General features: G+C 40.4%; 1 protein-coding gene across 1 annotated transcript in view; it reads right to left on the bottom strand.

The window, feature by feature from the left end:
- The window catches only part of atp8b2 (ATPase phospholipid transporting 8B2), a 47213-nt gene that overhangs the window by 8069 nt on the left and 27043 nt on the right, over nucleotides 1–12101 (bottom strand). Inside the window, exons 14-24 of the mRNA XM_008287734.1 lie at nucleotides 10851–10938; nucleotides 10721–10755; nucleotides 10468–10627; nucleotides 10200–10388; nucleotides 8698–8813; nucleotides 7022–7186; nucleotides 6697–6808; nucleotides 5513–5618; nucleotides 4092–4389; nucleotides 2767–2950; nucleotides 29–252 (exon numbers count right to left, since the gene is read on the bottom strand). Coding sequence (XP_008285956.1) covers nucleotides 29–252; nucleotides 2767–2950; nucleotides 4092–4389; nucleotides 5513–5618; nucleotides 6697–6808; nucleotides 7022–7186; nucleotides 8698–8813; nucleotides 10200–10388; nucleotides 10468–10627; nucleotides 10721–10755; nucleotides 10851–10938 — 1677 coding nt within the window. The remainder of the gene's footprint in view (nucleotides 1–28; nucleotides 253–2766; nucleotides 2951–4091; nucleotides 4390–5512; nucleotides 5619–6696; nucleotides 6809–7021; nucleotides 7187–8697; nucleotides 8814–10199; nucleotides 10389–10467; nucleotides 10628–10720; nucleotides 10756–10850; nucleotides 10939–12101) is intronic.

Genomic DNA, 12101 nt, shown 5'->3' with positions numbered 1-12101 from the left:
GACGTGTTTCATCTCTCTGACCTCTGACCTGAGCAGAGAAGCCGCAGAAGAAGCCGAACCAGAAGTGCACCATGGTGAAGGCGAAGTTCTTGTAGAAGAAGTAGCAGAGGAAGCGGCACATGCGCAGGTAGGACCAGCGGCCGTGGACCAGCAGGAGGCGCTGCAGGAAGCGGAACTGGGAGAAGGAGTAGTCGCTGGACAGCACCGCCTGGATGCCCTCCTGACCCGAGATACCGACTCCGATGTGGGCGCCTGGAGGAGAAATATTAAAGTGGGTCAAATGCAGGTCAGAAAAAACAACTTTAATGTCATATGGTGTCGTTTTACTGGGATTAATCTGGTCCTGGGTGTTTCAAATACAGAGTACAGCATCGCAGGAAACCCACATAAAACACGAACATTTCATAGATTCTGCATCACTTCATAAATCTGATGTCATTCTATCAGTGGTTGAAGAAGTTATTCAGACTCTTAAGTAAGAGTTCAAACACAGCAAAGTAAAATACTCTTATGATTAGGGATGTCCGATATTGTCCAACTCTCAGTTTTCGATATCAACCGCTATGTGTTTGTTGCTGCAGCCACGCTTGTTCACACGCTTCACGACGCAGTTTGACGTCGTCACCAGTTGCGCGCCGGCGAAATCCAGGCATTGTTTTATCGGTTTTCATTCCAGGCAAAAAAAAACGATAACGATATTACATTTTTATGCCAATACCGGTCCCTACTTAGGATTAAAAGTCCTGCATGAGTGAAAGTACACAGCAGCAAACTGTAGTTAAAGTAAAAGTCTGACTGAATATTGTTTAAAAACTGTCACAAATGGTGGCGATAACATCAAGTATCTGCAAAATAATGATGTTTTTAGCAGATTTAAATACAGTAATATGGTTTAATTTCACAGTTACACGCTGCAATAGGTCAATTTACTATTTGTAAAAATGCAGATGTTTGATGTGAGTATTTTTTATTTTTTTCTTACAGTGTTGGCCTTTTGTTTTTGTCTTCTTAACACTCAACATGTATTTTTTTCTGGGATTTTATGAGTTATTTTCTGAACAAAACAAAGGATATAGCACATTTTTCTCTTAAATAACAATTTGTTTTGATAAAATAATGAGATTTTTTTTCTGATTTAAAGTTCAACATGATTAATTGAAGAGGAAATAAAATGAGGAAGTCACTGAGTAAATGTACTTCCCACCTCTAGACACTAAAATGTTCTTAACACCAACAAAGAGGCAAATAATGTTGTTCTTTTTATCATTTTGGCGTTACTTAACATAACTACAAGGTTAATCTGTGTGATTGGTTTAAAGTGTGACTCTTTATTGCGGCTTTATTTTTATTTTCTTTTTCTTTTACTGTCTTTACATTTAATGTCGAGGAGAAAACTTTCCCTTTAGGTAAAGTTCCATCATGTTCTAACACAGCACCGTTCCCGAAGTGTATAAATGGTTTAATTTATGACCTGTTCAATAAATTATTCAACATTTTATCCATAGATTTGGTGCCAAGAGCTGAACGCTAGACGATGTTTTCAATCTGCTAAGCCTGACGTCTGTATGGGGGAAGATAAAAAAGTTTTGAAGGTCAGAAATCACAGGACGCAAACCCGCTGCACTGATTGCGTTTCTGCTTTGAACTTGCATAAATTCATTTTAAGGGGAAATATTCGTGCAGATGTGATGCACACCCTCAGATAAACACACACGGTGATGCAACGACTTACCAAACAGATTATTACAAACACGTTTAGAGAAACAGTGTTGAGTTATTGGGTTAACGCCTTCATTTGACTTCTAGTTTCTGGTTTAGTTACACTTTAATCACCTTTAAAGATGAAAAAAACAACCTTAAGCCCTGTTTGGATGAACCTAGTGTGACCTGGAGACCTCATGCGATTTAGAAATTGCCGCGGAATAAGAAAAGTCTACGTTTTACTCGAGTTTGCTGACATTTTCTGCAGATTTACGATTAACAGGTGGACGCGTAGCGAAACTTTGTTTGCTGCATGTCGTCCATCATATCTTCCTTTAAGATTCTCCTGAGTTTGCACAAAAAAAATGCTCCAAACTGCCAGCTATAGTTGCAAATGCAGCCTCTGTAGTTTTAAAACAAGACAGAGGCAGAAGAAAGATGGAGAGAAAACCAAAAACACTTGCAAAAGAAACAGAATTTGAATCACTGAGATGCTATTTAATATCTTCTAATATCATATGAGAAGAGGAACTCTGCATTTTTGTGGTGGGATTTTAACTTTGTAAATCAGAAACTTGGTGAATTCACACTGATATAAGATCACAGACAACCTCTGCATTCATTACAGATTGTCAGAGATTTCCAGGTGGTACTTGTTCCATTTCCTGTTGATGCTTTGAGGTGCATAATCTGATTTTAAAAATGCAATCAGTTGCAAATATTCTTCATCGCTTTGTGCACATTTTCCTAACTGAGCATGTTCGGTTTCTTGGAAAATGAAAACCGAAGCTCTGAGAGTTTGATCGATGTTTCTCAGCACTACATCGAGTTTGTAATGAGTTCAGGAAACTCCGCAGACTCCAGAAACCCGACATCATGAAGACATCGCACCCGCTGCAACACACATTTCCACACAGCCTCCGTCACTGCGCATAAAACCCTGCAGACAAACAACACGTCGTGTCGCACTTCTGCTGAGAATTCCCGTTGCTCAAAGGCTCAAAGACACGACAGGCGAAACCCGACTTCTCTCTTTGCGTCTTCCGCCTCTCGCCGTGGACTCACTCTTGATCATGCTCACGTCGTTGGCTCCGTCTCCGATGGCCAGCGTCACGGCCTTCTTGTGCTTCTTGATGAGCTCCACCACCTGAGCTTTCTGCAGCGGCGTCACTCTGCAGCAGATCACGGCTTTGCAGGCGCAAGCCGTCGACACGAACTCCGTCTCCATGTCAGCTTCCAGTGCGTGGGCCTGAAGGGGGGAAAGAGAAAGAGTAGAGAAGTTCAGAAGAAAAATATTAGGAGTCAGTGATGCAGCTTTGGAGAAAAAAAGTATCTGAAGGACGAATGTTTTGTTGATGCAAATAACATTTCTGTTAATGTAATGCTGCTGAAAATCCAGTTATATTATAAATGCACTTCATAGCATAATACAAATAGTTTGTTTTTCATGTCTGACCAACAGCGTACTGGGTTTTCTTTAAGGATAATTAATGAAGGAAAGCCAAGAAGTTGATTGTAATAAAACCTCTGAACCCTTACAGTGAACAGCAGGTTTGAAAGGAGTGTTTTCTTTCCAAAATCTGGAAATTTACACTTAAAACAGAAAGAACGATCAGTTTTTTCAACTCTCGGAACTCGTTTGAGTGTATCATGTGAGACGCACGGTTCCATCAGGAAAGTTAACCGAACCTAAGATTTATTCTAGATGTCTCGTTTTAAAAAATTGCCAAAAAATATACCTTTTGCATTAACCAGATTCTATTAAGAAAAATCTCAAAATTCTGCATTCTTTTGCACAATCTAGAAGCCACCAGCGACTCGGCTACAATCAACAGTCAGGTGACGAAGCTTCAGGGATTGAACTGCAGGCAGTGTCTACACAGAGCAGAGAGGAGACGAGTATGCACACAAATTAGAGAGACTGAAAGGAAAAGAAAACCTACTGGATCAATAAAATAAATGCAGCATGGCTCAGAAACAGTGAACAGAGGAGCCAGTTGTTGGAAGATACATTCAGCATGGTGAAACATCTTTCTACAGCTGATGTGCAGAGTAAAGCAAAGTATGTTTATAGAGGTTGTAAAAATGCAAATGGTAAATGATCTATACCATGTAGACACCCCCAGGATTGGTAACATGTGGAAAACATGTCTACATTTTTTTGTAAAAAATATTAAGACAATTTTCACGTTTTTTCTTTCTCCTTTTATGATATCCGACTTTCTAACTGCATCATTCTGCAGGTGCAGGACTTTATGTTGCAGCGAAAAATGAGCCCACAGTGAGTAAAAATGTGCAAAACACGGCCAGAAACTGGAAAAATTGGATTTAAGAGAGAAACTATCTTATCTTGTGTATAACAAGAGAGTGTGAGGTGGTGTTATTCGTACCAGACTGTGACCGTTGATCACGAGGGCAAACTCTCCAGAGATGTTGTCCATGAAGTTAGAGGGAGGACGAGGAAGAGGAGGAGAAGGAGGAGGAGGATTAGGATTAGGAGGAGGAGGAGGACACTGCAGCTGCTTCTCTCCTGCTGCTGCTGCTGCTGCTGAAGCTGAATTATCTCCTTCTTGTCCTTCCTTGAAGCCGTTGCCCATAAAACAGGCCTCCCTCCATCCCTCCTCCGCTGCTTCCTCTTTGCCTCCGTCTCTGCTTCGCGACACTTCGATCATCCTTTGTCTCGCTCTCCTGCAGGAAAAACACAAGAACCGCCACATCAACGTCTGGACAAACCAAAGATGACGTAGAGGAGATGAGAGGGAGGGAACACGGTGGATTTTAACTTCACTAAGAGGTTTCTTCTGGCTGGAAATGACACAAAAATGTCTACGTCTAAACTAAAAATAATGCTGTTTCCTTGTTTACTTGGAACTGACTAGAGAGCTGCTGCATCAGCTGTTCTCAGGTAGTAGTGGATTCAAACACTCTGAAACATGGTAGAAATTAACAGGAACATCTGGAATCACATAGAAGCTGCATTTTTTTCAAAATTTCGCAACAAATTCCAGGTGTATGAAATGTGTCGATGTGGCATTTATAGCTAAATTCATTTACATGTCCGACATGATGTCTTGCCGTCTTGTTTTTGTCATTTCCAGCCAAAAGAAAGCAACTGGTCAAATAAAAAAATCCACATAAATCAAGTTGGCATGAGTATGATTGAATTTGGTCTGAGCTGATTATCTCTGAGTCACTGCAGGGCTCCTCAGTAGTTAAATCTTCTTTCATATTTTATCAGATTTAGACGATTTGACTGTTGAATAGTAAACTTGCAGCGGTTTTATTGTAAACCTCTGGTGCTCTTTAAGGCACTGGTATTAAAAACCTTTGTCACATGCTACTTCTACTCTCAAATCAACACATTTTAGAGGACATTTGCAGAGCTGCACATTTTGATACTTGGTGGTTGTTGCTGTGTGGATTCGGTTGTGCAGTCGTGCAATCATGCATACGCGTCATTTAAAGTCACAGTGTGAAGAGAAACAGAGACTGGGAGGTAAAAAGATAGATATATGAGGCAGTTTAAACATTTGGTAGCTGATTTTGACTGTCCAGAAATTAAAATGTATGATATCTAATCATAATTACTTTGTGACTAATCAGAATTTTTATCCCATCATGCTGACCTCTTGATAAACATATCTGAAATTGATTTGGGATTTCTGAACTGGAACACATAATGCTGACGTCTTAAATTGACAGGAATTAAAGATATTTTGCACCTTGTCAGAATTTAACTGTAGGTAAATAAAACTGGAAACACAAGCCGTGATAATGAAGCTGCAGATATGTGTAGTGAGAAGCAGCAGACCTGAGCTCCTGCCGAACGCTCTGCACCGTGTGTCCGCTGATGATGAACACCTCGGTCATGTCGTCCGTCAGCATCTTGCAGGAGTAGCCGATGTTCACAGCCGTCTCTGTGGGGAGACGAAGGGAGAAGATGGTTCAATTTTAGTAGTCGTCACCTCGGCTGCTTTGTGTTTCAGTCCTGACGTTGATGCTGCTGCATGTCGCCGGTTTAACCAGCTTGTAGTCTCACTGCAACATTCCTCTGTCTTGGAAGTCGAGTTTGTTCTTAAGGACAGCTTTGTGGCTCCCTTAGGAGATGGTAAAAACTAGTAAATCGCATGTCCAGATGTTTACTTGATACATTTTTGTAATTTTAATTTCCATGTTTGAGCGTGAACCCGGTACATCTAGTGTCAGATGGCAACAGGAGTGCAGCAGTATGTGCACTTAGACACAAAGACGTGACTCTTCTCGTTTGAATTTTTGCAAATTCTGGTGCTTTGTAAAGCTCTTAACACCAAACCGGGTGGCAGGTTTAAAATTTATGTCGTATTTAAAAAAAAAAAAAAAAAAATCACCACAACGACACTATTTATCCAAGTCGATGTGTTGAAAACAGAATAATTCATAAAATGTTCAGCTCTCTGAGGGTTTTGATGGAACTAATCATTCAGTCACTCAATCATTTCAGTAAATTCACTTTAATCTATGTGTCTTATCTTTTTTTAAAAAAAATTGAAAAAATAAACTGAAATAACCAGATTCTGTAAAAAAACAAAATATGTTGAGCTCTTCAGCACAACCAACAAGATATGAGTCACTCAGCTGTGAGAGAAGTTTTCTGCATTTTCGGCTGAACTGCAGGCGGCGTTTACACCGAGCAGAGAGGAGACGAGGACGGAAACACATCAGAATATTTAAATATCTATAGTACGTAGAGCTGCCATTTGGTTTTTAGTATTGATGCATCTGTGGACACTTGAAAAAATATTGTAGATGTTGATTCCAAGGTTTTTTTTGTTTAAAGAAGTTCAAATTTATTTTATTGTATTTTTTATTTTTATTTTTTTAATGATTTCTGTCATTCTGCACAGAAGACATCTCTGAGTTCTCTTTGTTTCTTCATGGTTGTGCTGTTTCCATGAAGGTGCAGGACTTTATATTGCAGTGAAATGTGCAAACTGGGCCGTAGAAGCTTCGTCTCACCCTGTTTGTCTCCAGTGAGAACCCAGATCTTGATGTTGGCCAGAGAGAGGATGGCGATGGTCTCTGGGACGCCTTCCTGCAGCTTGTCCTCAATCGCAGTGGCACCCAGCAGCTAAACACACAAACAGCACGTTTAACAAGCACTTTCTGTGCTATTCAGAACGTACCTCAGCATCCTGCATGATAAAAACTGCTCAGCACAGTTATAAAAAGAAAGAAATTCCCCCATGACTAATTAGAGTGTCGACGAAACTTCCAAAGTTCCCCTTTTTTTAAAAGCAGCGTTTTCACTTTCATCAGCGCTCATGTTGCATGAGAAACTGACCATCATGTCCTGCTCGATCTGCTCGTAAGCTGCCGCCAGCCGGTCCTCCCTGCAGTCGGTGGCCTTGTCTGCGAAGCGGTGACTCTCCGACCAGGCCTCCCACTCGTCCTCAGACAGATCCCTGTAGGCCAGAGCCAGCGTCCGCAAGCCGTCCGCTGCATACTCCTGCAAAACGGCAGAGATTTGGAAATGCAGGAAATGCAGCAGGCCTCCTCCTGTTTATTTTTGTTGTTAAATGTATTGTTTAATACATTCCAGAAGTTTCCGTGCAGGTTTGAAGGCAGCTCATAGTCAGTAGGAGGTTAAATCAACATACCAGCCGTGCAGGTTTTAACACGTAGTCTGGATTTATCATGTGTTTCTTAGATTGTTAATATTTGCTTCCCTGCAGAGCATCACCGCTCCACAAGCTGCTCTGGCTTTGGAACTATTTCACTCATTTCTTTTCTGTTTTGTAGTTTATTCTCTCATTTTTATGGTAAAAAACATGCAACCAGACCAGTTTTCTTTCTCTTACTTGTGCTTGTCTGTTTTGTTTTATTACCCTGCCTCCTCCATCACTTGTTAACTGCTCTCAGCGAGGCTCAAAAGATGATTTTATTTATTTAGTCATTTATTTTTTTAGGCTGAGAGCATTCTTCACATCGGAGCAGCACAGCGTCTCAGTGAATCTCTGCAGGCCAGATTGTCTTTTTTTCTTCTTTTCGATCTTATTTCCTGAAACGGATCGACATGAAAAATCAAAGTCGTTTACTCTGATTTAAGGATCCACTGAGTTTATTTTGTTGTTGTTATTTACAAGATACAGAGTTTGTTGACATGCAGGCTCCACGTGTGCAGCGTAGAATAAACGTGGGAAAATAAAGATTTGGCTGCAAAAAGAAATCAGTTGTGTGGAAATATTTTAGCTACAGAACGTCTGAAAACAGGTTCTCTGTCTGCAGAGTGCAGATCTGAGCCCAAACAAACAAACAACAGTCTGGATGTCTTCGCCAGCGTTGCACTATGAGAAAAAAATCTAAATTACTTTTTGTTTCCTGCATTTTTCAGAATTATTTTATTTTTTCTGCAGATTCTCTTCCCCCTAAAATCACCCTGATCATTCTGAAATAATTATTTTTAAATGCAGATATTCAAGTAATCTGCTAAAAAAAAAAAAAAGAAAGAAAAAAATTCATGTATTATTTCACATTGCAGAAAAACTAAATGGTTTTCTTGCCTCAATTTTGTGCAGCCTTGAAATCAGAAAAAAAAAATCTGAACAATATCATTTGCAGAATTACTTTTCTCAACAGTTTATTATGATGTGTCATATTTCATTTCCATGTGTAGTATTTAAAATGCATGTGCAAACATTTCATTGCCAGCATTTCTTATTACTTTTTCTGTTCAAGTTTTATTGTAGTTTATTTGTGTTTCCAGCCACTGATCTCTTATTGCTTTTCTACGAGGCACTGCAGTTTGTCATGTCGTGTAATTCTGTTTTCCTGAGAAATATCTGGTGGAGGAATTTCCTTTCCTTTTATACAGTTTTATCTCCTCTGAAGTTAAAATATGTGCGTCTGACTCTATCTGATCAGGAGAAATCTGTTGTTTTTGAGGGCAGAGCCACTAGATGGCAGCGCGGCTCCATCCCTCCACCGGGTCGGTCGGGTTTGTTCGGTGTGTTTGCTCACATTGAGGTGGTCTGAGGTGACGCTCATCAGTTCCTGGTTACAGGGGTGGAGCCTCTCCAGCAGCACCGTGTCGGCTCCTTTACAGTACAGACGGATCCGGCCCTCTGGGTTACGCACTGACGGGGGAAGAACAGAGTTTTATGAAGTAAAAGTACTCAGAGGTTCGTACGGTGTCAGAGTTCTGCTGCCACACTGAGTTGTAGTTCAGTACGACAACTTACACAACGATAGCTCACGTTAAAAACTCTCTGAGGGATAAAACGTAAACCTGATCAACAGCTGATCTGCAGTCAGCTCGTGTTTATCAGGATTTAAGCACATCTTTGTAAGTTAATCAACCAAGCAGCAGTTTGCAGGGACTTTCTGCTCCTTTTTTATATATATATATATTTACATATATTTGACTGTTTCATTTTTTTTACTGCAATATAAAGTCCTGCACCTCTGTGGAAACAGAACAACCACAACCAGAAGTAGAGAGAACTCAGAAATGTCTTCTGTGCAGGATGGCATAAATCACAAACAAGTTCATTTTTACATTTTACATAAATTGTTTATTTTAATTAATGTATTTTTAAAATGATTGTTTTCAATTTATTTATTTATTGATGTATTTATTTTTATTTTTTCTAATGTTGCTTTAAAAGCAAAGGAAATATGCACACGACATTCCTAATGGACACAGTTTTCCTGCGCATATTTCCTTTGCTTTTAAACAGATGATCAGTTTTAAAAAACTACTGGAAAGTTGAAAATACAACCATTTTTTCTGTTTTTATCGCTTCTGGCTCTGATAAATGACGTCATTTTGGTGACAACATGCCTTTTAAATCTGCTGTCAGGTTTGGAATTCAGTGAAGGATCAGCAGAAGCACCACTATTATACATCAACATTTCGGATTCTTTCTTATTTTCAGTTGCAAATCTCGAAGCAGAAGAAGCTTGAGCTGATTTTTCACCCTGGCTTTATGTCCTTTTACAACAAATATTGCATCTTCTGCTGCAAATACCTGCTAAGCGAAGCTGTAACTGTTGGAAAAGCCTTCGTCTTCCAATCAAATGCTGCTGCTGCTACATGTGAAATTATAAGAAAACTCTCTAACATACATGTTTTTTAGGGCTTTTCTGTGTCTCTTAGTGGTCTTAATTTAGCATTTCATTATTTCAGAATTTGATCCTCCTGTTTTAGTAGTTTTTTCTAATATTTACTTTTACAAATGTATTTTTGTTCTGTTCTCTCTTGTTTTTGTTGCGCTCTGGTCTGCCCAGGTTGTGTTTAATGGTGCTGTATTAATAATTCAGCTTGACTTGGTTTCATTTCTCTCAAGAATGGGTCAGTAAATTCTTTGGATGCCAGAAAATGAAAAGCAAAATGGATAGTCTTCATTTCAAGTAAGTAAAATTGGAAAAAGAATAATTTTTTCCAGCAGGCCTCGGTGTGTTTCTTGGTGTTTCTTCCTACTTCACTGCTCTAAATTAAAAATCTGATGACGTCTCCTCACCTATGACCGACATCCTCTTGCGTATGTTGTTGAAGTCCAGGATAGCGAGCAGCGAGTAGGTGACGGTTCGTCCCATCTCCGTGGTCGTTATCGTTCCTGGCGTTCGGGAGCGAAACACGAAGCCGAAATTTCTTGCGGCCGTCACCAGAGCGCCCTCGTCCGGAGACTGAGCCTTATAGAGCAGCTCCTCTGCAGACGGACGATGGATGAAGGTCAGTGGATGAAAGACTGGTGGTTGATTTTAGTTTGCGTCTCTTCTGGAACTCACCTTCACTCTTCTCCTCGCTCATGACGGTGTGGCAGAGAGACAGCAGCCGGAAAAACTCGTGAGTGTGAGAATCTCCCACTTTGACCGACTCCAGCAGCTTGTCGTCGTAGAAACAGAAGTCGGGGTCGGCCAGCGGGTTGAAGGGGATGAAGTCCAGCCTCTGATGGTGAACAGGAGAACAGAACACAGTAGAAACTACGTTCTTATGCATGTACGAATGTGTGTTTTTGAATTTATAAAAGTGATAAAGTACCTTCGGCTGAGTTCCCAGCGGGTCCGTTGCTTCACCTGGCGGCAACACAAACAGCACAAAACCTGATGAGGTGATGATTGATGACGTCGTGTGTGTGTGTGTGTGTGTTTCTGTGTGTTGGTGCACCAACCGTAGGTCTGTCCGTTGATGGAGCACTTGTTGAAGCTCATGATGTTCTGAGTGAGAGTTCCAGTCTTGTCACTGAAGATGTATTCGACCTGAAGGAAACAACTCAAATGTTAACACTAAAGTTAAAGACAAATATGTGGTTTTACAAATTGTATTCCATGAAATGAAAATAACTAAACTGAGCTGAAACGGGGAGTTTTATGTTCAGCCTGGATTATACTCGGCTGCAGACGCTGTGGACACCTAGCTGTTGTTATTAAACTACTTTTCTAGTCCACTTGGCGGACTCTAACCTTGGTGTAACCCCTCTACAAGGGTCTGAGAGTTCACCAATGTCACCATCTCATGTCGCCAAGACGTCAACATTGGCTCCAAGTGTGTTTTAGGATAGACTTTAACTTCTCAGTGCTCACGTCTAGTTATACTTCTGACCTTTAGCACCTAATGCAATACTCCGAGATCCTGAAAACAAAGAACATTTTCTGTCGAGTCGCCGATGCTCCGGAAAGATCTGCTTGAAGAAATCTGCTGAAGAGATCTTTTTATGACATACTTTTATTGGAAAGCGTTCCCTGGTTTTATTTGAGTCTTATCACCTCTTATCTGTCCTTTCATTTAATAATGCCTCCACGTCTTTAACACTGTCGTTAAATTAGTTTATGTGCCGTTTATCTGACTCTACTGTGAAGCAGTTGAAGCCCTGGATTTGAAAAGTGACATAAATAGAAATAGTTGTTCTTCTTAGTGTGTACACAATAGGTCTAAGCAGCAACAACGACAGCATGCCCATGATGGTAGCAGCTGTTCTTGTACACGTCAAGGCTTCCACACGTGTGGTTGGTCATGTTTACGTATTCTGTACATATTTACTTCTGCCAAGTACGTTACCCAACACTTGGGCTGCAAACATAGCATTCATTGATGACTCGTGTGTCTCGTGGACCCAAGTGAACCCTATCGGAGAACCACAGAAAGCATAATGCCAGTGGACTGTGGCAAGTACATGATGTAAACTTCATCATCTGCAAACGTCTGTGCTCGTCCACACGTAGCCCAAATAGCCTAGATTGTCCTCCGTTTTGGACACCCTGGATGTGTGCTTGTTGTACAACTTTTCTCGTATGTGGTATTTGAACTGGTAAATGTATATGCGTATTTATGGACAAAAAAATGGGCGCTTTATAAAGACATTTTAAAGGAAAATAATTAAACAAAGCATCAGGAAAAAATAGCAGGAAGTTGGATGGACAGA

Source organism: Stegastes partitus, unplaced genomic scaffold (genome assembly GCF_000690725.1).
Source record: "Stegastes partitus isolate 25-593 unplaced genomic scaffold, Stegastes_partitus-1.0.2 Scaffold517, whole genome shotgun sequence".
NCBI lineage: Eukaryota > Metazoa > Chordata > Actinopteri > Pomacentridae > Stegastes > Stegastes partitus.
The sequence above is the reverse complement of the archived record's forward strand: the minus strand, read 5'-3'. Positions and strand labels throughout refer to the sequence as shown.